The sequence below is a fragment of the Microtus pennsylvanicus genome, chromosome 13 (genome assembly GCF_037038515.1).
Source record: "Microtus pennsylvanicus isolate mMicPen1 chromosome 13, mMicPen1.hap1, whole genome shotgun sequence".
Classification (NCBI taxonomy): Eukaryota; Metazoa; Chordata; class Mammalia; order Rodentia; family Cricetidae; genus Microtus; species Microtus pennsylvanicus.
Genome location: NC_134591.1, coordinates 81,962,332 through 81,987,951, shown reverse-complemented (window position 1 = coordinate 81,987,951; position 25,620 = coordinate 81,962,332). Strand labels below are relative to the sequence as shown.

General features: G+C 55.5%; 1 protein-coding gene across 1 annotated transcript; it reads left to right on the top strand.

Annotated features, from left to right (window-relative positions):
* Nucleotides 1-585: 585 nt before the first annotated feature.
* Nucleotides 586-22,200, top strand: Arhgef16 (Rho guanine nucleotide exchange factor 16). Its single transcript, XM_075944988.1, has 16 exons — nt 586-716; nt 8,407-8,490; nt 10,449-11,058; nt 13,205-13,250; nt 14,178-14,347; nt 15,411-15,467; nt 15,821-15,981; nt 18,008-18,160; nt 18,261-18,390; nt 18,833-18,907; nt 19,047-19,139; nt 19,536-19,687; nt 19,840-20,028; nt 20,499-20,572; nt 20,814-20,915; nt 21,636-22,200. Exons 3-16 carry the CDS (start codon nt 10,468-10,470, stop codon nt 21,773-21,775), a joined length of 2,133 nt encoding a protein of 710 aa, XP_075801103.1. The 5' UTR covers nt 586-716; nt 8,407-8,490; nt 10,449-10,467; the 3' UTR covers nt 21,776-22,200.
* Nucleotides 22,201-25,620: the final 3,420 nt, after the last annotated feature.

The following is a 25,620-nucleotide window of genomic DNA, read 5'->3' as shown; positions in this document are numbered from 1 at the left end:
CGCAATGGTGCACACCCCATCTTTTCCTACACGGGGAGCCTGGTCCCTAAAGCCCCCATAGGAGGGGCGCTGTGACAGCATCATCCCTAAGGACGCTACGTGGACTTGGGAGCTGTTTTCCTGAGCTCAGGAGAACCAAAGCGGGACCTGCATGGCTGGCAGAATTTCCCGCCCTCGGAGTTGTCTGTAAAGTGGGGTGGTGGTGAACATGAAGGTTGTTCTGTGAGATCCTGGCTAGGGAAGCATGCTGCAAAGAATGCAGAGGGTGGGGCCTTCCCACAGCAAACAGGTTCCCGCAGGCCCGGGCACTCTCAGAAGGCTTCCTGGAGGAGGCGGAGGAGCCCTGAGAGAGGCGCAGAAAGGAAGTGGGCGTAGGATCGGGAGGGAGAGCAGACGGTACCCAAGGGCGGACTCCGGCCCGAACCACCAGACTGATCACGTGGACGCAGGCGGGCCCCGGTAGGTGCGGTGACGCAGCTGGCCGGAGCGGCCAGGTGAGGCGGCCGCGGTGCAACAGGTGCCCCGGGTGCGTCCCGCCCTCCGGCTGCGCAGCCGCCGGCGGAGCCCACCTGGCCCCGGCTCCGCCCGTGCGCCCGCCCGCTCGCCGGCCGGCAGCGCAGGAAGTAGTGAGGGCGGGACTGACCGGCCGCAAGACGCGGGGACCCAGCGGCTCTGCAAGCCGTACCCTCCCCGCCGCTCCTCGGCCGAGCGCTCAGGTGAGTCTGGGGACTGGAGAGTGAGCCGAGGGGCAAGGCCACCTGCGCCGCCCCGGGCGCTTCCACTCCTTTCCAGCCCCTCCCGACCTCGGCGACAACGCGCCCCGCCCTCTTGCTGGAGCTGCTAGCCCGGGACTGGGAGCCGAGCTGCCCGGAGCCGCGCAGTCCAAGGGACACTTTGCAGCGGCCAGGTTAGACACTAGGGCGCAGAGACTCCTGGGAGGTCCCAGGGGACGTGAAAGTGACTCTTCGGGGAGCTAGAAAGACGGTCTGTTCAGATGAGCTCCAATAATGAGGAGCCTGACCCCCCTCGTGCCCTTTTTCTGCCTTGGTGGCCTTGGTGGCTAGCTGTCTAGCCAGGCTCCCCACTGCTTTTCACTGTGTGTGTGTGTGTGTGTGTGTGTGTGTGTGTGTGTGTGTGTGTGTGTGTGGTGGGGTGCTGCTCTGGAAAACTGTGGGTGCCACTTACAGGCTGGAAGGTGGACACTTGTCCCCACTTCCTGCCTTGGTCCTCATAACTGTAAATCAAGATCAGGGATCTGTTTAGAGGTTGGGAGAGAAAGATGGACCTGGGTGTGGGCCTCAGGCAGGGGTCTGAGTTGGTAGCAGCCACGGTGCGATCTCCACATCACACCTGGAACCTAGACAGGAGCTGATAGCCCCTAAGTGGATACATGTGTGTTCCGTCATCACTGGAGTGACCAACGGTAGGTATCGTGTGTGGTCCCGTTCGTGACCATATGTCCGTATGCCCTGCTACCCTTGCTTTCCCACCCTGGTGTGTGGGCACCAAGCTGTGAAGTTGCTATGTGTGAGTTCAGGCGAGCTGCCTCAGCCTCCAGGCTGGGTTTATCTCTCAGAATGCCTTGATTCCGTCTGCTGCTGTGATCCTATTCTGGGGATAAATGCTTCCCTCAGTCTGTGTTCTCAGAACACCCATCGTCCAGAGGGAAGCCTCTCTCAGTACCCCTGGTGGAGGGAGGGGTCTCCAGCCTTCCTTGAAAAAGTAAGGGGTAAGTCACACAGAGAACAAGGCTGAGAGAGCTAGGTAGAGGCTCCTTGCCACTCCCTTCTCCAAAACCAGAAACTACTTTTATTTTTAAAGATTTATTTTTATGTTTAAGTGTTTTTGCCTGCGTTTATGTATGCGCACCATAGGTGTGCCTGGCTCCCATGGAAGTCAGAAGAGGGCATCGGATCCTCTGGGATTAGAGTTACAGACAGCTGTGAGCTGTCTTGTGGGTAGTGCTGGGACTTGAACCCTGTCCTCTGGAAGAGCGGGCACTGTTGATTTCTGTTGGACCGTCTCTCCAGGCCAATAGAAAGATACTTTTGGGGAGGTTGCCCCGGTGCTCCACCTCCTGCAGGGCAGCCACTCCGCCCTGTGGGGAGGAAAGGTGTCTCTAGAGGTGAAGTGGCTGGTTGATATTCCCAGGGCTTGTCCGTGGAGACAGCAGGTCTGCTCCCCGAAGGTGACGGTTGCACTTCTGTCTGGCCACAGGGCCTGGAGGTTTTGGTTTTGGTTTCTAGATCCATCTTGGCATTGCTCACTTGGTGACATAACGTACAGGTGGCCGTCCCTCTGTAGCATCATGAGTCCAGAATCCCCTGTCGTCTGCATCCATTTCCTAGTTTGAGGATAGCCATCTAGGTCAGGATGGGGCCTCAGAGCTTGGCTCCTCCCCTTGTGCTCACTGACTGGGGCTTGACCCTGGCAGGTCACGTTCCCTCTGTCCCTGCTTCTCACTGCCAGAAGGGAAGACCCATAAGGGGCAGAAGTTCAGGGAGGGGTCCAAGAAGACTTACCTGGCCAGAGGGTACCTTCTACGAGTGTGTTTTTCAGCTGGTGAACTGGGCAGTGGGGGCCTAGCCCCAGGTTCCCCAACCCTTGCTCCCTTACCCCTGTGGTTACCAGCTGCTTGGGTTTGAGGAAGGGGAGTAGGGGGTGATTGGTGACTGTTGTGGGCTGATGGGATGCGCCAGGTGGGTGGGTGGGTGAAGGATGATTCTAGCTATCTACGATTGGTTTTCCCCACCTCAACTCTGGGAACATTTGTACCAGTTGGTTGCCATGGGCTTCTTTGTGCTCTGTGGATCCGGGAATCCTGTCCACAGCACACAGAATGCCTGGGGGTGTATAACCAGCAATGTCTTCAAATGTTACAGATTGTCTCCAGGTGGGCAAAACTGCTCTCAGCTGAGCTTCTCTGAGCTCAGCCCCTCCACCTGACAAATATAACTTGTTACAAAGCTGAGCCCTGCTGCAAGAAGTCCCGGACTCGGCCAGGCAGGATCACCCAAGCACAAGGCACCATTGTGGGCTGGAAGCAGAGCTTCCCCAGGTGGAGATGGCCCAGCCTCGGAGCTGGTGATGGACGGCCTCCAGCAGGGCCCGAAGTCCAGACTGGGGGTGGTTTGGGTTCCTGTGACCAGCTGTGACCAGCAACAGGCTCAGACTAGGAAGAAATCAGATTTAGGGGACTAGAAGATTCATGGGAAGCTGACCTGCCTGAAAGGGAGAAGGAGCAGAGGAACCGGTGCAGAGAGGCCCACCCACCCAGAACCACGCCCACAATAGTTCCCTGAGATGTCTATCAAGATCTCATTGGTTCTGCTACCCCTGTGCCCCAGGACTGTTCCCAATGAAGGTTATTTAGTGGCAAAGAGAATATGGACTGTAGGTTCTAAGGCCTCAGTCGTGGGGCCGTCTCCAGCCCACCCTGAGCAGAAACAGCTGGGAGTCACCCTCACTAGTGCATCTGGGTCTGCTGAGTGGCTCTGGCCCAGTTTCTGCTCCTTTTCAGCAGAACGCCTGGTCAGGTTGGTTCTCAGGGAGCACCCGGTCCTCTTCAGTGAGGTCCAGGACAGAGAAAGTGCCGGCATCCATTTGGGAACTGAGCTCTGGTGTGTTTGTGGGGCCATGTAGGAAGACTTTGGGGACCATGCACCCCAAAAACTTTCAGGGATTAGTGGCCAGGCACCCAGAGAAAGCTCCTGTAGATGGTGTCTTTGGAGTTGCTTCTGTGCTTTCAGTGAGCCTGGGGTGCCTGAAATAGAAGACACACACCTTTGGCCTACATGGAGTCTGGGAGGCCTCACACTGAACTCTCAGGAATGCTATTGGTGGATGGCCATGGCTGGTTATTTCCCTGGAGGCCACTAGATAGAGAGTCCGAGGCCCCTGCACTGCCAGTTCCTTAGTGAACCAAGAGCCAGGAGCCAGCCAGCCTGGGAGGAAGGCCTGTCCCGTGGAGACATGGACTGGGGCAGGGAGTCTACAGTCCCCAGAGACAGAGCCTGTGCTCTTGGGCCCCATGGGCCTCCCCTCCCATCAGCAGCTTTTCTTTTGAAAGTTTCATGTGTAAGAACCCAAGGCCCAGGGGAGACAAAGGAAGAAAATGAGCCAGCAGCAGCCAACTGAGAGAAACGTGTAAAAGAAAACTCGATTCTTGCCCTCTAAGTTGATGGAAGATGTTGTATTCGTGAAACAAGAACAGGGTGCTAGGAACAAAGAGCAAGGAGGGGGCACAAGAGAGCTCCTTGTAGGGGGCATAGAAATGACAGAAGGTGACGGAAATACCAGAAGGCTGAATGGAGTGGAGGCATCTCCGAAAGAAGCACAAAGAAATGAGAAAGGGGGAAAGGTAAGAAGTTAAGGGGAGATTTCAGAGGTTCAGGGTTTCTCTGTCAACCCTAGCTGTCCTGGAACTCACCGAGATCAAACTGCCTCTGCCTCAGAACATTGGGACTAAGGCGTGTGCCACCACCGACTGACTCAGAGGTTTCAATCTTGATTAGTGAGTGTTCTAGAAAGAATAAATGGTGATAGAAATTATCTTAAAAGGATAGGCCCAGTGCCTCAGGCCTGTCTGGAATCCCAGCCCCTGGAGGCTCAAGCTGGAAGACAACAAATTCAAAGCCTGCTGGGCTACAGATCAAGTTCAAGGCCAAGCTGGCCAATCTAGGAAGACCTTGTCTCAAATAATAATAAATTATAATAAGACAAGGAGCTTGGATATAGCTCAGTGGTGTAGCAGTGGCCTGGGTGAGGTCCCAAGGTTGTCTCCCAGCGGGGGTGCAGAGTGGGGAGGAAATAATCCAGGAAATAATATCACACCTCGTGCAGACGTAGGCCTGAGAAACAGGAACAAACTGGCTGGAAAGTCTACCTGGCACCTCGTTTAGTAACTGAAAGTGGGGCCCGAGCCCTCTCCGGGGCTGGGTAGGGAGGAGTAAAGATCACCATCTGAGGAAGAGAAGTCTGGAGGGCACCAAGAGGCCTTAACATTAGCAAGAACAGAAGATTCTAGAGGAAAATCATCCCCAGTGGGAGAGGGGAGAGAAAGGTGTGTTCCGCCAATCAAGCATCTATCCGCACCACCACCCCCATGCTTGGTGGCGCACACCTTTAATCCCAGCACTCAGGAAGGAGAGGCAGGCAGATCTCTGAGTTTGAGGCCAGCCTGGTCTATGTAATAAGTTCCAGGCCCTCCAGGGCTACATAGTAAAACCTTGTCTCAAAAAGTAAAAAACGTGAAAGATCTGGGGCTGGAGAGATGTCTCAGGGCTTAAGAGCAGTTGTTAGGGGACCTGGGTTTGGTTCCCAGTACCGACATGGTAGCTCACAACCATCGTCAGTTCCAGTTCCAGGGGATCTGACCCCCCTACTGACCTATGCAGGCACCAATCACACATGTGCTGCGCATATATGCATGCATACAAGCTTTACACGAAAACAATTAATTATTAAAAAGAAATGTCTGGAGGCAATGCCTGGGGTTTGCTTTAGAGAGTAGTCCTGATGGTCTGAGGCTAGCCTTTGGCTAGCCTGAGCCAAGCCTAAGGACCGTCCACCACCCAACCCCCACCCTGAGCTAGGAGGGTGCCCAGGAAGACCTAGAAGTGATCCCTGCACGGAAGAAGAGCCAGACTCAAGGAACGTGGAGAAGCAAAACTGGACAGCTGGGGGGGGGGGGCAAGCTGACCGGAGGACTGGAGGGAGTAAAAATGAGTAACAAAACGCAGGCCAGCCTCACGGTCCCCTGCCCATGGAACCCTGTGGCTGTGCTGTGCACGCTGGAAGATCCTCCCTCCCCCATCTTGTCCGGGGATGGGGCAGCTTCAGGAGACATCTGATATGTCCAGCAAGCCTCTCTGCTATCTGACAAGACAGGTACCTATAGCTCTCAGCCCTACTCTCTGGGGTCCTAGGCAGGTCCTGGTTGTTTGCCAGGCCTGTGGGTGTGGTGCCAGGCTGGGAACGAAAGCCACTCCCAGCAATGGCTCACCTGACAGATTCCCTTTGGGCACCTTCTGAGCCTAGAATGGACTTTGTCCTCTGCTGGGAGAGGCCACTGCCTGCCAGGGCCTGTGCTGTCCTGCACGCCTGAGACACTAGCTTATGAGTGATGGGTGTTTGTTGGTAGGAGAGGAGAAAAACCAATGACCTTGGGCCCCTCTGTGTGGTCAGCTCTTTCTGAGCAAAGCGATCCCTGTGTAGTCTGTCCTGGGCCATCGGAAGACACTAAGCCAACTACCCCAGACCTTGGTGAACCAGGAAAAGTAACACAGGTGTGCGGCCCTGGTTGGTGCAGCCCTGCCCCCACCACATATGTGACAGACAGATGCCAGCTCCTGGGGGAGGCCTGGTGTGACTGCTACCGTCCTCAGCCACAATTTGGAATGTTCTTAGGAATGTGCCCTCCCTTGCTCTTGGTACACCAGGCCCCAGCCCGCCCCTCCCTGGGGCCTCTGCCCCTAGGCAGCACTCAGCTTCTTGGGATAGTTTTAGCCGAGGGCTTCTGTGTGAAAGAGCCTGGGGCTTCAGGGGGGTGAGCTGAGACCACCAGCTTCCTGGGTGCCTTGTGCTTTAGCAGTGTGGGTTAATGTCAGCGGTATGACCAGCTCTGTCCCCTTCAGGGAGGGACAGCTGGGCAGGGTCTTGGCACCATTCTGTGCTCTGAAATGCTGGGTAGGATAGGTCTGTGACCTGCCTGGAGCTCCGAGGTGGGCATGAGCCTTCTTATAGGCTGGAATCACCAGTTCCTGAGGCCCTGAACTCACCCGAACAGCCTTGGTGCCCACCCCCACCTCTGGTAACCCCAGGGTAGCCATCCTTTCCAGTCCCCTTAAGTCCTTCTGTCTCTGTCAGACTGGGCAAGTAGGTACCACACCCTGAGATATGTAATCCTGGCACTGTGTCCAGAGCACATGACAAGGGGGCACTGTGGCCCAGTGCTGAGCCCCGAGCCTCACCCCTGATAGTGGGTGGGCGATAGACGAGGAGTTCCTCAAACTGTCTAGAAAACAAACTTCCATTTTGGAAGGCCTTTCTTAATAAGTTGGGATTGTTTGTTTGTTGTTTGGTTTGTTTTTTGTTTTCATTGAGATAGTCTCAAGGTTTCTCTCTCTCTCTCTCTCTCTCTCTCTCTCTCTCTCTCTCTCTCGCTCGCTCTCTCTCTCTCTCTCTCTCTCTCTTGCTCTGTGTGTGTGTGTGTGTGTGTGTGTGTGTGTGTGTGTGTAGTGTGTGTAGCCCAGCCTGACCTTGACCTTGAACTCCAGAGCTTCCTGTCCCAGCCTCCCTTGTGCTGAGGTCACAGGGTGGGTGCGCATCCACAGCCCTCTTAGGCTCAAGTCTTCCCCTCCCCGCCCCACCCCACCCCTTTTTTTTTTTTTTTTTTTGGTTTTTCAAGGTAGGGTTTCAGATCCACCTGCCTCTGCCTCTTGAGTGCTGGGATTAAAGGAGTGCACCACTGCTCCCAGCCGGTTTGTGTTATTTTAACCTATATAAAGTTCTGAGCTTATAAAAGCTTTCCTTGATGTTGGCTCCTTTGCTTACCTCTACAAAGATAGGCAATCACAAACTAAGCAGACTAAGCCTCTCTCTCCTCTCATTTTCTTTTTTTTTTAAATATTTATTTATTTATTATGTATACAATATTCTGTCTGTGTGTATGTCTGCAGGCCAGAAGAGGGCACCAGATCTCATCACAGATGGTTGTGAGCCACCATGTGGTTGCCGGGAATTGAACTCAGGACCTTTGGAAGAGCAGGCAATGCTCTTAACCACTGAGCCATCTCTCCAGCCCTCATTTTCTTTTTTTTTTTAAGATTTATTTATTTATTATGTATACAGTGTTCTGTCTGTATGCTTGCTGGCCAGAAGAGGACACCAGATCGCATTACAGATGGCTGTGAGTCACCATGTGGTTGCTGGGAATTGAACTCAGGACCTCTGGAAGAGCAGGCAGTGTTCTTAACCTCTGAGCCATCTCTCCAGCCCTCATAAATAAATAATAGACCACTACAGACCCCCGACTTCAGAACACGGAGAGGACAAATGTATATTGGCGAGTGTTATGAGAAGAGGTTTTGGAGCCAGCCTTGGTGCTGTGGGACATGGGCTTGGCTGGGAGAAGGGGACGCAGCCAGACTGTACTTGTTTATAGAAAATTTTAAAGGGAAAATATTTAGGAAGGGAGTGTCCCCCACTTTACATTAGGGTCTACAAGGTCTGAGTGCCGGCCTCTCTCGTTACTGGTGTGGTGTATTTGGTTCAGAAAAGCCTTGGCTGGTGCCATGTGGCCCCTGCCGCCAGCCAGGGCTGTTTTAGTGGGCTTTGCAGGTCATTTAAGAGCCTGTTAGGAAATCCTCAGGCAATGCCTTTGTTCTTACTGAGCCCATTTTGCAGATTCACCTGTCATCATTGAGGACCCCAGGTTTCCAGGCCCCCAGCAGGGCATCCTGACGCGGTTGAGGACCTCCAATCACGGAGGTAAGTGGCAGCAACGAGGACAGTTGACCCTCAGCAAACTGGCCAGTGTGGATGACTGGTTCCCACACAAAAGCCTTTACTCTGGCTTCTGCTGTATCCGGGTCAAATCAGCTCTGCTCACCTCAGTCTCTGAGTCACAGGGATTCCTTACCCAAGGGGGACACTTGTCCCTTCCAGTCGCATCCCCCTGTTAGCCAGAGCCAACCGTAGGACCTTGCTGTACCCAAGGGAACAGAAAATGCTAATGCTGAAGAAATAAACAGGTCATTCTGAAGACCATTGCCCAGGGCTTCCTACTGTGGGTGGGGGCAAGTCAATTCTGAGGAGGATGAAGTTGAAAAGGGGCTTAGGGCACATGCACTGCTGGCATGGACAGGTGAGGTGGCTGAGGGGTAGCGTATTGGCAATGGCCGTCAGTTCCTGTGCTGGGCAGTGAACCCCCTGAACAGTGGCTCAGGCTGGAGCTCCCTGCTGCTGTTCCGTTTGCACTGTGACCCAGGATTTACCTTAGGACCCCTAAGGCTGGAGTTGTGAACCCCTATAGCATGAATAATAAAAACCCAGACACAGAAATTAGGGTTCAACGTGAAAACTAGAAAAGCAAGGCAGCCAAGCCACTAGAGAAGTCTTACCTCTACAAAGACTGGGCAATCGCAAACTAAGCAGACTAAGCCTCTCTCTCTCCTCTCATTTTCTTTTGTTTTTAAAGATTTATTTATTTATTGTGTATACAGCGTTCTGTCTGTATGCTTGTTGGCCAGAAGAGGGCACCAGATCGCATTACAGATGGCTATGAGCCACCATGTGGTTGCTGGGAATTGAACTCAGGACCTCTGGAAGAGCAGTCAGTGCTCTTAACCTCTGAGCCATCTCTCCAGCCCTCATTTTCTTCTGTTCCCTCTAGTGCTGGTTTAAGGGCGTATGACCCCTAGTCCTGGGGTTAAAGGTGTAGGCCACCACCACCTGGATTTATTTCTGTATTGATCTTGTGTAGCCCAGGGTGGTATTGAACTCACAGAGATCCATCTGACTGCCTACCAAATCCTGGGATTAAAGGTGTGTGCCATCACTGCCTGACCTCTAATGGCTTTAGCTTGCTCTGGTCTTCAGGCAAGCTTTAGTTATCAAAATACAAATAATAGACCACTACAGACCCCCGGCTTCAGAAACACGGAAAGGACAAATGTATATTGGCGAGTGTTATGAGAAGAGGTTTTGGAGCCAACCTTGGTGCTGTGGGACATGGGCTTGGCCGGGAGAAGGGGACGCAGCCCGGCTGTACTTGGATCCTGCTCTCCTCATCTGTGTGGACAGGAAAGCCATGGTCAGGTAGTGACCTCTCCACACGCCATCCTGCTTGCTCTTTATCATGTAGTCAGGGTCAGACTTCCAAGGGCATCCCCAGCAGGTCCCTGGGCCTCGGGGTAGCCCATCCCCTTAACAAGAATGCAGAGCCAGATAGGGCCTCGATCACATCCACAGCATCTGCTGCAAGCTCAGGGAACTGTAACTGTCCCCAGGCAAACCACACACAAGGTGCCCAGGCATCAGTAAGGGGCCTAGCCAGGATTCTGGTCCTGGTCTATGGGGCCTCTGGGCTCAGCTGCAGACATGCCCTTGTTTGCACTCTGCCCAGGACCTGGTAGTTATGTCAGAGAAAGCAGGGTGGTCTCTGAGGTCCAGTCCAGCCACAGGCCGCCCCCACCAGAGAATAGCTGTGTGTCTGAGGCAGAGTCTCAGATAAGCCCAGACCCCAGCTTCCCTGCACACCTGTAGTGCAGTTACGCCACATCCCTGGGGTCGCTCCTGGTGAGCAGCCACAGCCAGCCCTGTTCTCCCTGTCCTTGCCTGGGAGCTGTTCGGAAAGGATGCTGAGAAGAAACAGAATTGAACACGGGGGAGGCTGTATGTGGGACATCCCTCTGAGCCTCTCACCTCTTGCCTGCCTCTCTCTCTAGGTCCCCTCTGCTACCCAGCATGTCCCAGAGACATTCTGACAGCTCTCTGGACGATAAAACATTGGAACATCGTTTCCATGCAGAGCTGCAACTCGATGCCAATGGGAACCCTATGCCGAGGCTCCCCATGGTTCGTAACTCCTTGAGAGACAAGACCAATGCTGCCTTTGAGCCAGAGGCCTCCGGACCCCTGCAGGTACCCCCAGAAGATGAGGAGCCACGACCCATCATCCTTAGCACTCAGAGCCCCGCGGCACTCAAGATGGGCACCCAGCAACTCATCCCTAAGAGTTTGGCCGTGGCCAGCAAGGCCAAAACCAAGTCCCCAGCCCGCCACCAGAGCTTTGGGGCAGCTGTGCTCAGCAAGGAGGCCGCTCGGCGGGATCCTCGGCTCCGCTCAGCCCCCAGCTTCTCCTTGGATGACATGGATATGGACACGGGCCCTGGTGTGAATCTGAAGCGAAACATAAGGAACCAGTCCTACCGAGCCGCCATGAAGGGCCTTGGGTCACCCAGCAGCAAAGGGGACTCAGTCCAGCTCAGCCCCAAGCTCCAGGCCCTCACTGAGGAGGCTGCTCAGCCTCCCGCTCGGTCCCCAGCCAAAAATAAGGTAGGAGTCTGCCCTGACATCAGGGATAGGCAGTGCCATCTCTAGGGTCTCGGGAGTTCACAGGCAAGGCAGTGATCTGGTCCTGTGTCTCCTATGTCTGCGTCACGCATGGCAGCTGCTGGGCGCGGGCTCCTGGCCATCCCGCTTTAGCGGAATCTGTTCAAATCTCATGTTCTGGCTAGAGAAGGTTGTCATGTTTTGGGGACTTTTCCATGTCCCCAATTCTCTGCAGAGTGGACAGCAGGGGGAATCAGCCACTCTTGAGCCCAAGCATGGAACCAGTCTATTTGATGACAGTTTCCGTGATGCCAGGCACGGGCTGCCAGCGGGACAAGGAGGGACAATGTGTAGCCCTCAGCCCCCACCCGTCCTCCTGTCCTGCTGCTGCCCCGCCTGCCCCGCCTGCCCCGCCTGCCCTGAGCTCTAGACAGGCCTGCAGTCTCCGGGAGCCTGTTACAAACAGCCACTGAGCAGGAAGGCCACGGTTAAGGAGCGGCCTTCCACGGTCCATCTGCTTGCTCATCATGTTGTCAGGGTCAGATGGGGAATCACAGCCATTCGAGACAAATTTCTTCCCAGGATACGGGGTGGGGGTCCTTCTGGACCTTTGCCAGGTGCTTCCCTCAGACTTGGGGTGCCCCAGGCACAGTGCTTAGTCAGCTCCCATGGAGGCCTGGGATGGGCCTCTGTGGCTGTGTGACCCCTAACAGATTCCCGGAACTGAGGCTCAGCTTCCCCATCTGTAAGTGAAGATGGCCGCCATCCAGCTGTAGGCATACTCCAAAACTGAGTTCAGGCCCTTTGTTGCCTAGAGCTGTTCACAGCATCATGGGAAAAGCATGCTCTCTTGGACATCAGGAGACACCTGTCAGGATGATAGCCACACGGCTTGGCCAGATCACAAACTTCCATGAAGGCCGATCGTGGCTAAGGCAAGGCCTCTATGTCTAAAATGCCAGCCACTGTCCTTCATTACGGTTCCCCTACTACATCTGCCTGAGATGCCTGGACCCTTGATAGGCATCCCTGTACCTCAGGAGCTGGATCAGCACCACCACTGTCCCTAGAACAGGCCTGCCAAGGTCTCCCTCAACAGTAGTGAGTCCCCTCTTCAGCACACATCCCTGAGACCTATAGCATGTCACACTCTGGGGTGATAAGCTGTGGCTGCTCCTGAGAGCTCCTGTGCAGAAAGGGGACTGCGAGGGTGTCGAGGGCTAGCAAATGGCGGTGCAGGAGGCCCTAGGAGCCTCCTGGGTGAGAGGGCTCCCAGTGGTCCCCTAGGAACCCCCTAGGTGAGAGAGCTCCCCGTGGTCCTCCAGGAGCCTCCTGGGTGAGAGAGCTCCCCGTGGTCCTCCAGGAGCCTCCTGGGTGAGAGAGCTCCCCATGGTCTCCCAGGAGCCTCCTGGGTGAGAGAGCTCCCCGTGGTCTCCCAGGAGCCTCCTGGGTGAGAGAGCTCCCCGTGGTCCCCCAGGAGCCTCCTGGGTGAAAAGATTCCCCATGGTCTCAGGGCCAGAAGGGATACAGTAGAGACTGAGGAAGGATTTGGGTTGGAGGAGGTGAAGGGGTGGGGGTGGGGTGAGAAAAGGAGCTAGCCTAGGTTTAGCTGGGAGTGTCACACTTTCCCAGACCTGTGAGGGGAGTTTTCAGGCCCCAACTGGTTCTAAGGAACCAGAAGCAACTGGCCTCTGCTTTCCCGGAACCAGTGTACCTATGAAAAACCTGGTGTTCCAGCCAAGGAGTGGGGACTGTGTGGGGATGCCAGTGTAGAGTGGGGATTCCCCAGAGCTCTGCCCTCAGTTTCTAGGGCCCTGAATCAGGGCCTTCTGCCCACTCCAGACCAGACCCCCTCTTCATTCACATCAGGTAATACCTCTTAACTGGTTTAGCCCCTAGGCAGCCTTCCTGGATCTGTAGCAGCCCTCTGCCCTGAACCCCAACTTTTACCTGTTCTGGCCTCTACTTTGCGAAGCTAACATTTAATGTGCACCTTCTACATGTCGGCAAAGCCCCCTCCCATCTCTTCCATAGATTGCTTGTGGGGGGGGGGGCGGAGGATCTCTGTCTGGGCTGCCATAGTAACGGAAGGGCAGCTGACCCACGCTTCCCTCCCCACTGACTGGCGAGGTTTCTGTCTTGTCTACAGAAAACTCTGGGACGGAAACGCGCGCACAAGGGCTCCTTCAAAGACGGTAAGTGGCTCCCAGGAGGCTGAGGGCCTGGCCTGACTAGGAAGGAGTCTCTGTAGGGCCAGCGGGGACTGTTGGGTCCGAGAAGATGAGGTCAGGCTGGGCAGGACATTCACTGGACACTGACTCCAGCTGTTGGTGTGGGTGTACGTCTCATAGAGTTCCCTTGGACTCCCATCTGTGTGACCCAAAGACAGCCTCACATGAGGATTCAGTGGGACCCAGGGTGGATGATAGGGCATCAGGCCTCCAGAGAGGCAGGCACTCGGCTCTCTTCTTTGCGTGGACTCCTCCCGGTCTGAAGAGAGCCTACTGAGCACTGCAGTTCACGAGAAAGGAATAACCAATGTTGCTCTATCTTCCTGGTCCCACTGAGGCATGGCAACTGCAGCAAGAATATCCCTCCTTCCTGAACCGTGTCAGCTCTCTGGGTGTCCACAGGCTGTAACACAAGGGTCTGAGTCTCTCTGCTGAGTCTCTGGGAAATGTTCCCTGTGTGGAGCAGCAGCAGTGCCCAGGCTCCAGTGCAGGCTGACGCAGCATCAGTGCCCAGGCTCCAGTGCAGGCTGACGCAGCAGCTGCATGAGCTCAGGGATGCCCTAAATTGGGTTGGCCCATGCCAGACTGGGCCGATAGTATTGTTGGCTTGTGAGCAGTGACCGGCATCCTCAGACCTCACCTGAGTACCCAAGCTTCCCCCACAGGCACAGCTGTCCTTACGCAGCTCTGGTTGGTCTGCTTGGCCCCGAAAGGAGTGCCACATTCTACACGGGGCTGCTACCATCTCCCAGCCTGTCCTGTTAATCCACTCACTGTAGGACACAGTGGGCCATAGGGGAGCCTGCATGTTTTTGAGAGCTTTGTGGGGCCCTTGGGAGGGTCAGGCTACCCCCAAGCCCTCATGCAGACAGGCGACTCTGCTCTCCCCAGACCCCCAGCTGTACCAGGAGATCCGAGAGCGGGGTCTCAATACCAGTCATGAGTCTGATGATGACATACTCGACGAGCCCTCCAGCCCGGAGGGAGCTCAGAAAGCGGACACCACCATTGTGGTCAAGAGCTATCGGCCTGCCCAGCTCACCTGGAGCCAGCTGCCAGAGGTAAGGAGACCCCGTGGCCTTCCCTTTCCCCAGCTTGTGGTAGCCTGGCTCTTACAAGGAGCTGAAATGTAGCTTCCAGAGTCACCGGGATATAGTTTGCGTGTGGGACAGTGAGTCTGTCCTCTGTCCTGGCATGTAATTGGAGTTCCTGCTCGGTCTGACCTGAGGGGCACTGTGGACACAAGGAGCCCCCTTCCTCACTGGGGGAGCCTCTCCACTCTCCCCGTACTTCCTACATCTGAAAACGGGGCCATGTCCAGACCGTGAGGGCCAGGATAGTGACCTCTATCCTTTGCAGGCTCTGGGTGTGGCAGGAAATGGCGATGGTGGACTCAGCCTTCCCTTCACTTCAGTACAAAGGAACTTCTTGTTTGCCTGCTGTGGGGGTGAGGGACCCCCCATGAGAGTGCCGACAGTGGGAGCCTAGCCAGGGAAGGTCCAGCCAAGGGTTGCAGCGAGGCAGAGTCTGGGCTTCACAAGTAGAAATGTCCAGCAGGACACATTTATCACCCTGCCGGATGCTAGAAGCTGGGGACGGTGCCCAACATGCTATACCCCGTAACATTGATTGCCCAATATTTAGAACCTGGACTACCCACGCTTGGAAAGCTGCAGGGGACCCATGCAATGTTGGCAGTGCCTCTGCCCAGGCTGTGAGTAGGAGAACACAAATGGAGGCAAGGCATAATGCGGTCCAGCCTGCCCCGATGCGCCCTATAGCCATAGGCATAGGGGGAGCCACGCTGAGACAGCCTGGGGCCATTAGCTTCAAGAAAGGGAAGAGTGCAGGTGATAATGGCCCATGCCTTCCCTGGCAGGACTGACTCAGCTGCTCAGGTGGTGTCTGAGTCATCACCCCCCCCACACACACACACACACTCTGTTCCTCTAGACTCCCTGTCTGTCTTCCTGGCCTGGAAGATGGAAAGGAAGCTAAGCTGGGGAGACATAGACAGCTGAAGGTTCCTGATGGAGGTGGCTCCGCCCTCCAGCTGGGTGTGGCCAAGTGGGGACCTGGCTCCATCAGCAGGACCTGCGCCCACAGCTCCTTTGCTTTTCTCAGGTGTTGGAGTCAGGTGTCCTGGACACACTGTCGGTGGAAGAACGTAAGAGGCAGGAGGTAAGGCCACCGGGAGTCCCTAGAGACGCAGTGATATCCTCTCCTCGCCTACCCTAATGGCCACCTCATGGGACAGATACCTGAGGGCTGACGACTGAGCCCTGAAGGAGCATCAGGAAGAACCAGAGTCCTGGCCGGGGATAAGGGGCATGTGTCAGCCAGTGTTTGATCCCCACCCAGTACCATCTTCCCTGGAAAGCAGAGTCCTGATCACATCTACACAGCCTGAGTTGTGAACTGGAGCATAGAGATATGGACTTGTGGCCTGTGCAGCAGTCACGACAGCCCTCCGAAGGGGCCCATGCCCCCGTCTTCCCTCCCTCTGTCATTCTGAGCATCGTCTTCCCATGCAGGCCATCTTCGAGATCCTCACATCTGAGTTCTCCTATCTGCACAGCCTGAGCATCCTGGTGGCCGAGTTCCTGCAGTCCAAAGAGCTGAGGGCCACTATGACACAGACAGAACACCACCACCTCTTCTCCAACATCGTGGACGTGCTGGCCGCCAGTCAGAAGTAAGCTGGGTTTTCCTGGGTCCCCAAGAATGCTGCTTTGCCGTGACTCTAGGCAGTGATGTCAGCAGGGCCCTGGGTTGTACCTGTGGATGGGACACTTGGAGCAGCCACTGGCTTGAGATGGAGCATGACAACCTCTAAGAGCCCTTGAGAGCTGGCTGTGGGGACACCATGGGCATCCTAGACTCCCACGGGGGGGGGGGCACTTCTCTCAGGTGTAGCCCTGTGTGACCAATGGGTATCTCACATCAGCACTGGGGATTGTCAGCAGCGCCCACAGAGTTGTCACCCAGTCAGGTGGCAGCCTCGAGTTTCGGCCCCAGGTCATGTTCTACCCAGCAGTGTCTGGTGGCCTGACTGGGCTCTAGTTGCAGGGCCTAGAATCAGAGGAGAGGCCAGGCATGCAGCGACAGGCTGGTGAGGGCGTGTGCGTGTACTTTATGTATGTGCATGCCTGTATGTATCCTTGCATACTACCAGTGGGTATCTCACCCTAGCACTGGGCGTACTGCGTGCCTGTATGTGTTCGCTCATATCTGTATATATGTGCATGTCCTTAGCACAAGACTGGTCAGGTAGTGTGTGGGGTCAGCCCTTGCTGCTGTGATAGTCCAGGAGACCCCAGGTCTCCCTGACCCTTTAGCCTTGGCTTCAGTGTTTGATGAGACCCTCTCATCAGCCCCAGTGGAGTCAGAAGAGATGGATAGATCATGGGGGTGCTAGCTCACAGGCTGAGCCCTCCAGACAGAGGATGCTGGCTCTTACATGTCAGGACCAGCCTGGCCCTTGCTGACCACTCAGCAAGAGCACACTGCTGTGGGTGTCCTTTCTCCCTCCAGAGGCTTCAGAGCCATTTAGACAGGGAACAGAGTACCATCGTATCCCTGGAAATGGGCTTCCCATAAGAGATCCAGTGGCTAACTGTGGGAACCACCCGCTCCTGACTCATCAGAGGAGAGAAGGGGTCCGGGAAGTGGGTGACCCTCTTGTAGACTCCGCCCCAGTGTGGTCCCTTGATGCTGTGCAGCCTCTAATTGCTCAGCTTGGTCATTGCTGCCCTGGTGTGGAACTCTCTAGCCTCCTCCCTGGCCATTCATAGCGATCTCCTCTGAGAATTGTGCTATTTGGGGCCAGTAGCAGGAGGCCAGCGCTTCCAGACCTTTCCAGGAAACCCCAGGACTCATGCATTTCAGCTGAGTGCATGGTGGGCGTGTCCAGGCAGCCTCAGCTTCCGTTCATCCATGGGGTCCCCATGCGCTTCTGAGCCTCTGCTAACTACACAGCTTTTCCCAAGGGTCAATCACCCCCGGAGTGCACTTCTTTATAGGAATTGAGGTCCATGGCTCTGCTGAGTCCCTAATGCTCACATCCAAGCCTGGAGGGCTCTTCTCAGATGGACAGGTTTCCCAGCTCCCTAAGCCAGGGCCTAGAGACATGGACATAGCTCAGGCACAGCCACCAGGCTCACATACCAGGTGGCCAAAACCTCTATGCCATCCTCCTGCCTGGCTCATGGGAGGTCAGATCTGCCCTGGGGAGGCAGTCTCCCCAGGACCTCTACCAAGAGCCCAGGCCTCCTTACTTGTCCCTTATGGGTTGGACTCCATGAAAGCAGATAGTTGTGAAGTCTTGCCGGGAGCTTGGCTGGTATAATCACCTTAGTTTCAAGACCCATCCCTAGAGAGACATGGCCTTCCCTGGGTCTCCTAGGGCCCCAATAATAGGACCCTTCATAGGGTCATTGCATCTCTATCCGTGAACTCACACCCCGGGACAGGCACAGGGCTGGATGCTACAGAAGCAGGGTGGAGAGCTGATCTGTCTTGTGGGTCCCCAAAGGCTTTGGACAGATGTGGCCTAGCTTAGGCAAGGTTTTGCCTGACTCACTGGGCACCTGCCACATACTGCCTTCAAGAACGATCCGTGCAGACGTTTTTGTCTGCGTACACGTGTCTGTGTAGGTGTGCCAACACCCATCCAAACTGAGCCTTCGTGTCCCCGACTGCTCCCCACCCCAATGCTGCAGGTTCTTCGAAGCTCTGGAACAGCGGCACAAGGCCCAGGTGTGTGTGGAGGACATCAGCGACATCCTGGAGGACCATGCCGAGAACCACTTCCACCCTTACATCGCCTACTGCTCCAACGAGGTCTACCAGCAGCGCACCCTGCAGAAGCTGTCGTGAGTGGGGCCCTTGTGCTCCCTCCCGGCCCACCCCGTTGCAGGCCCCACCTGCACCACCTCTTTCTGGGGTCAAGTGACAAGAGTTTCCCTGTTGCAGGAACAGCAATACAGCCTTCCGAGAAGCGCTAAGGGAGATTGAGAAAAGGCCCGCGTGCGGGGGCCTGCCCATGATCTCCTTCCTGATTCTCCCCATGCAGAGGGTGACCCGGCTGCCGCTCCTGACAGATGTGAGTATCCGGGAGGCTTGGGTGCAGCCATGGAAACACGCCGGGAGGCCCTGCCTTTAGTGTTGCCTCTCTGACCTCTTCCTCACACTCATACATCTGTAATTGGATAATTACAATGCCTATAAGGCAGGGTGATTAATCTTGATCACTCTGCGGTCAGTAATAGGATACCGTAGCCTGGAGACACATCTTTAGGCAAGTGCCCATATGCCCTCAGCTCTGAAACTGCGGAAATACCGCTATTCCTGAGGGCAGGGTCCCCTCCCAGAGGTGCAGAGGCCCTTTGTGGACTGTAGATGTCCTGCTGGGTCCAAACAGGAGCCCTCTGGAAGTCCTTGCTTGCCTGAGGCCCCTCCCTGACTTCCAGAGTCCAGAACTGGTGGGGAGCCCCTGCCCCAAGCAGGGCTCCTTGGGAGGGTCTTCATGGCTTGTCTTCCCCCAGACACTCTGCCTGAAGACACAGAGCCACCCTGAGAGGTACAAAGCTGCCAGCCGTGCCCTGAAGGCCATCAGCAAGGTGAGGCCACTTCTGCCCCGAACCTTTCTGTGGTATTGATGGGGAAAGGGGCTAGATCCAGGGCAGTGCCACCGGGAGGGCAAGCACTCCACGGTCCTACACCCGTGCCCAGGGTATATGTGTAAACTCAACCCCACAGCTGGTGAAGCAGTGCAATGAGGGGGCCCACAAGATGGAGCGTACGGAGCAGATGTACACGCTGCACACGCAGCTGGATTTTGGTAAGGTCAAGGTAGGTGCCAACCCACCCACTGTACCCTGATGTCCTCCTCATAGGAGTCAGGGGCTTCTGGGGACATCTGCCTGGGTAGGATGGGTGGGGGAATCCCTTGAACTTCCCTGACTCAGTAGCAAGGAGGTGTCAAGGCCTCTCCAGGACTGGCCGCCACCCCCAGCTTAGGCAAAACATTCGGCAAGAACCAGAGAATCAGGGCTCCTCAAGGCTCTCCTGTAGGGTAGGACAGGACACAGGGCCTTCTCTGGTTCCTGTGGGCCAACTGAATGGCCGTTCCTTAAGGTTCAGGATAATCCCATTGGTTCTCAGTCATAACAGGGAGGCAGGGATTGTCTCTGTCATCGTCCCCACCTTGCCGGGTCCGTTTCCTTTATCTGTCCACTCTATCCCCAGTCTCTGCCACTCATCTCTGCCTCTCGCTGGCTGCTCAAGCGTGGAGAACTCTTCCTCTTGGAGGAATCCAGCATCTTTCGGAAAATCGCCAGCCGGCCCACGTGCTACTTGTTCCTGTTCAACGACGTCCTGGTTGTCACCAAGAAGAAAAGGTAGGGCACTCAGCTGCAGACGTCAGACTAGGGAGCAGCCACACGGCTCTATACGGAATCAGGTCTCTGCTTTCCCTCCCTGATCCGAGAGACAAGTCTCAGGAGCACTCTTGAGGTTAACTGGCCCTGACGACTCTCCTGTGTCCCCACAGTGAGGAGAGCTACCTGGTCCAAGACTATGCACAGCTCGAGCATGTGCAGGTCAGGAAGCTGGAGGCCTCGGAGCCCTCACTGCCAGCAGGCAGCAGCCGCAGTTCCTCCGTGCCCCACCCCTTCCAGGTGAACCTGCTACGTAACAGCGAGGGCCGCCAGGAGCAGATTCTGCTGTCCTCTGACTCAGCGTAAGATGGTGGACCCCAGCGGGGGGGGGGGTAGAGCACACGTCCGGGCGGGAGCCTGGGAGGGTGGGGTGTGCTGTACTGTGTCTGTATGCCTACTACATGCTGAGCACCATCGGTGCCCGTAGAGCCGTAAGCAATGCACAGCCTGGCTCTGGGTATCTGATTTCCTTGTGGGGATACATCAACTGGTGAATTGCTGTACTGTCCAGTAACCAGGGAGGGAGCTTCAAGGGGGAAAAAGGACGAATGTGGACGTGACCGTTGGGCCTTCACTATTGTCAAGGTGGTGCTTAGGTCAAATCCCCGAGGGAGGGCTCAGCCAGCACTTCTGTACAGCTGTGCACAGGCCCTGGGGCAATAGCAGGAGCTGAAGCACAGCAGGGCAGGGCAGGGCAGCAGAGTCCATGAACAGGGACTCATGGACCCCAAGAAGAAAGGAGGGTCTCAGCTATGCTCTCTGTGGCCTCCAGGAATGACCGGGCCCGGTGGATCACAGCCCTCACCTACAAGGAGAGGCAGTGGCAGGGCATCACCAACAAAGGAGGTGAGTGTGGGGTTGGGGTGAGTAGGGTTGTTGGAACCCTGGGGTAGATCTCAGGCCACACCACGGCCTCCCCGGGGTACCTAGCTTAGGGGCTGGACCTCGGCCCTTGTTGTGTGACTATGTACTTGTAGCTGTGACTTAACCTTATTGATCCTCCATCTGGGGAAACTGAGGTGAGGCCAAAGGAACAGAAGAGTCTGTGGGGGAGCACCCCTGGCCTAACTGTCTCCATTTCCCCCAGAGCTGCCCCAGGTGGAGATCACCAAGGCATACTTTGCCAAGCAGGCTGATGAGATCACGCTGCAGCAGGCTGATGTCGTCCTGGTCCTGCAGGAAGAGGATGGTGAGTGTGGTCGGGCCACACCTGAGTGGGTGTCAACCAGACTGGGGTGCAGCCCAGATAAGGGTGCAGCGACCAGCCATGCACTTCCTCAAAGGTTGGGGCTGGAGAGATGGCTCAGTTGGCATAAGGACCTTATTTTGAACCCAAGGAAAGCTGGGCGCAACGGCACATGGCTTGTGTCATCCTGGGGAAGCAAAGACATGCTCCATGCCCGTGAGAGACTATCTCAAAAGTCAGAGTGGGCAGCGCCAGAGGAACTGAGGTTGTCTCTAGGCCTCTATGCACATGGGTGTACGTACATGTATGTGATCTATACACACGTGGAAACACACCACACTCAGGCTTCTCAAAGGGAGGACCACCAGTACTGAAGTTAAGGGACCAAAGTGAGCTTGCTACTCTGTGCCCTAAGTGAAGCGAATGGGTGTCTGATCTCCTGGTGGTCCCAGCATAGGCCTCTGCCGGGCCCTGGTCGTGCTGGAGTAGTGGGTGCGGGTCTCACCCCTCCTACATGCTGGTGTACTGGAGCTGCCGGGAGGGCCAGGAGCCCAGGTGGCCTTGAGTGTCGCCGCCTCCTTGGCTCTCTCTCAAGGCGGGAGGGGTGGTCAGGCCCTAGAGTAGAACCCTCAAGAGCAGAGGTGGGGTGGGAGGGAACCCTCAAGAGCAGAGGTGGGGTGGGACGGTAGGAGGGATCCCTCTCATCCACCCGTCTGCATCCAGGCTGGCTACACGGCGAGAGGCTTCGGGACGGAGAAACAGGCTGGTTTCCCGAGAGCTTCTCACGCTGTATCACCAGCCGGGTGGCGGTGGAAGGCAACGTGCGCAGGATGGAGCGGCTACGGGTGGAGACAGACGTGTAGCTGCAGAGCTCAAAGCCAGTCGCGGTGGACATGGCCTCGGTCCTTCAACCAGCAAGGGTCTCCGCCCTCCAGGACATGGGAGAGGTTTATTCCTTGGGCCTCCCCACAGCCTCACGGTTACGAGCAGAACACAGGACATCTATCCATACCTGACACTTGCTCTCTCGGAAGGCTTTGAGACAAGCTCCAGGGCCCACATTCTGGTAGAAGCCCAGCCTGGCCTCTCACTGGCCACCTGAGCTGCACCCAGGCTGAGAGTGGCACAGGACTGTGGTCTTCATGGAGGACAACACAGGGCCACCTCCCAGATACCCCCCCCCCCCCCCGCTTCCCAAGTGAAACAGGAAGGGCCCGTGTTCTGAGAGGACCAGCAGGGATGTTATATATTGTGATAGAGGTTTTAAACAGCATTAAAATATTTCTTTAAAACTTGGGTTTGCACCTGAGCCTAGGTCACAGCCACTTATTGCACTGGAATCCCAAGGTCTAATAGGTGTGTGGAGACTGGCCTCAGGTCTCTCCTTAGCTCTGACCCATCCGTCTACCAGAGTATCACAAGTCTGTGGCTCCTGCTTGTGCATTCATGAATGGTAATAGCTAAACCTTGCAGGGCTTACCTTGGCCACAGTAAGGACACTCTGGTATGGTGATCCCAGTCCCTGCAGAGGCCTCCCTCTCGGGGACCTACAGGCCCAAAAGGCAGCCTCCGTGCTGACTAGGGCCGGGCTAGTTCTCTCCAACAGCCCCCTCAGCCTGGTCCTGAAGCCCCATGGTTTTCTCTGCTTGGCTGGTGCTAGATTGGGGGTGGAACACCCAGCTCGCAGTGTAGCAATGTGCCCCGTTCCGCTGTGCTCAGCCTTGCTACAGAAGCGACCCATACAGGTGACTCTCCACTAGGTTCAAAAGCACAAATAGCAATGCCCTCCCAACCTAGGCCTGTCTAGACAGGCTAGGGCCAGCTGCACCCTATGGCTTCCATGACAGGGCCAAGTCTGGGCTCAGCCTGACACCAGTCTTCACCAGGGTGAACACTCACCCATGTTTGGCTGCTTTGGACGGAGGGCCAGGTCAGAGTTCAGGGAGTAGGCATGGCCTGGGTGGACTGTATGAGGTAGGGCCTAGTACCTCCTTCTGCCTGAAAGAGGTAAACATCTCCATCTTCCTCACCCTAATGCTCCCCTTTCTCGGAGCTGCCGGGGTGTGAAGAGGCAGCAATCTGGGGGCCATGGAGTGGTATGCACGTGCAGTTTCTGTGTGTGCACTGATGTGTGCCTGTGGCAGAAGTGCCTTGATGTAAACCCACTGCCCCATGGGCTCGGGTTTAATCCCACTTCTGATCCTCTGAGGAGCGTGACAAGGAGAAGCGGACCGGTTTACCACCAAGCACGCTCGGTCGCTAGAATGAGGTGGAACCGGAAGGCTGTGAAGCTTTGACTCGGGACACCTGGGACAGGTAACCCCACAGTCCTGACTCATTTGCAAGGGATGAAAGCCAAGGAACAAAGATACTGCAGTGCCCTGGGGAGGATGGACATCACGCACCGACAGAGGTCACCAGGACCAGGTCAGGAAACCTCCCCCACTGACAGAAGCGTAGGGTTCTCAGTGAGGGTTGGGGGTTCCAAGCCAGCCCCGCTCCCCAGCTGCAGAAGGCCCATCCTTTGTTGGCACATTTCTGTGCCCCCCTCCAATAACAGGGATCATGCGGGGTACCCTGCCCACCCCCTCAGCTGGGGAGACTCAGTCCGCCCCTCCTGCCCACCTGGACTGCAGAGAGAGACCTTCCTGTCACAGATGAAAGGCCCTCTGCCCACTGTTGGGATCATGGGCTTGCCGGAGGACATCAAGGCTTCTAATACCCTACCCACCTCCAGGGAGGTCTGTGGTCTGGTTGGGGCTACGTGGGACCAGAGCCTCAGGTGCCTGGTGCCCTGACCCACCTGCAACGGCGTTGCCAGTCATGGTTCAGCAGCTGTTGATCTGTGGGGCGTTGGGAGCCCTGGTCCTTCTTCTCAGCCAACCTCTGTGCCTTCCTCCAGATGAGTAGAGTAGACCAGGCTAGTCCTGGTGGGCGTGCACACCTTAGCTTGAGTCAGAGCTATCTGAGGCATAGGGATGGTTCGAGTGCCGTGGACCAGTTCCAGAGACAATCCAGGCCTCTGGCCTCTCCTCCAGGGAGCGTGAGAAAAATGAGTCCAGCTTCGATACCATGTGCACTCAACTGCACCTTCACCCGGCCTTGGGATTGCTATTTCCCTCTGCTCACCAAGCTCCTTTCCAGTCCTTCCAGAACATCCCTGACTCTGCCAGGCTGCTTTGCTCCCACCGCCAGGTGGTGGTGGTTTTTCTCTCAGGCCCCCTGGTGGCCATAAGAAGCACTAACATGGGGACTGTACTTGGGAGGGACCCAAGCTCTCCTGCTTCTCCTAAGACTCTGGCTTTGCCCCCAAGAAAGCGAAGCCACGGTTAGGACTGCCATTCTGGTGAGAATGGTCCTCCCATGTCCTTAGCCAGTCATTATGTCTGGACAGTCAATTCCTTGTCCTCATCCCTGCTTGCTGGATGACACCAGACGTCACCCGTCCCTGAACCTCTGACTGAACAGGCTAAGGCAAATCTGATTCTGTTCAGAGATTGTTCCTTTCATCACATCACAACAAACCCACTGTCTCCTATTTCCCTTTTTCTGAATTCTACTTATTAAGAAAGTATTTTTATTTGATGTGAATGAGCGTTTTGCTTTCATGCCTGGAGCCCCATGTGGTGAAGCCAAAAGAGGGTGCAAGCATCTCTGGAGCTAGAGCTGTGGAGAGCTGTGACCCACTGCGTAAGTGCTGGGAACTGACAGGACCTCTGCAGGGGCAGCAATGCTGTTAGTGGCCGAGACATCTATTCTGTACCCCACATTCTACCATGTGGGTCCCAGGCTCCAACTCAAATCTTCAGGCTTGGGTCAGGCACCCACTAAACAATCTCGCCAGCCCCAAGTTCCTTTAATCTCTACTTATGCCAATCCTGGCACTTTTCTTTCCCCCAAAATGTATCTGCATTCCCGTTGTAAAGGTGCTAGCTCACGATTGACCATCACACTCTCGATAAAATCTCCACGCAGTCTATAGCCGCGTCTCCCTTAAAAACATCAGTCTAGTCAGGCATGGCAGTGCCTGCCTGTAATCCCAGCACCTGGGAAGCAGACAGGAGGACCTCTAAGTCCAAGTCAGCCTGGTCTACATGGCAAACTCCAGACTAGCCAGGGCTACATGCTAAAGCCTGTCTCAACCAACCAACCAACCAACCAACCGATAGTCTGATGGGCATATTACTCTTCAAAGGAAAACATTTTGGTTTTCTTACATGTAACTGGGTTGTAGAGCATCTGCCTTGTGTATGAAGGGCTTGAGTTGGTCCCCGTACCTCCCCCACACACACCCACAGCCCTGTCTGATGAATACAAAGATTGCCTATAAATACAGATGTGTATCTGTAAAACATAAATATCAGAGGCACATATATAACATGTTAAAGCTTGTGCAGATTTGATCATCGCTGTTCAGTCTGCCTAAGCTACAGGTTTCTATAGAGTGTTACACTCTGTTGCATTTCTCTCTACCTGTGACAGCCACCATGTTCTGCGGATTTCTGAGCATTTGCTGTGTGTGTGTGTGTGTGTACATACATGTGCATGCATGTGCATAGATAGCCACAATGCTTTGCACCATCACAACAGTAAAACTCCTTCCCCAGGGGCTGAAGAGATGGCTCAGTGGTTAAGAGCAATATTGTTTATAGAACCTGCATGCAATTCTTAGTACCCACGTCAAGCAGGCCATGTCCTATAACTCCAT

Coding starts and splice junctions, on each gene's coding strand:
- Arhgef16 (XM_075944988.1), top strand. CDS start 10,468: ATGTCCCAGAGACATTCTGACAGCTCTCTGGACGATAAAACATTGGAA. Junction 18,161..18,260: donor CGCACCCTGCAGAAGCTGTC/GTGAGTGGGGCC, acceptor TCCCTGTTGCAG/GAACAGCAATACAGCCTTCC. Junction 19,688..19,839: donor GTTGTCACCAAGAAGAAAAG/GTAGGGCACTCA, acceptor GTGTCCCCACAG/TGAGGAGAGCTACCTGGTCC.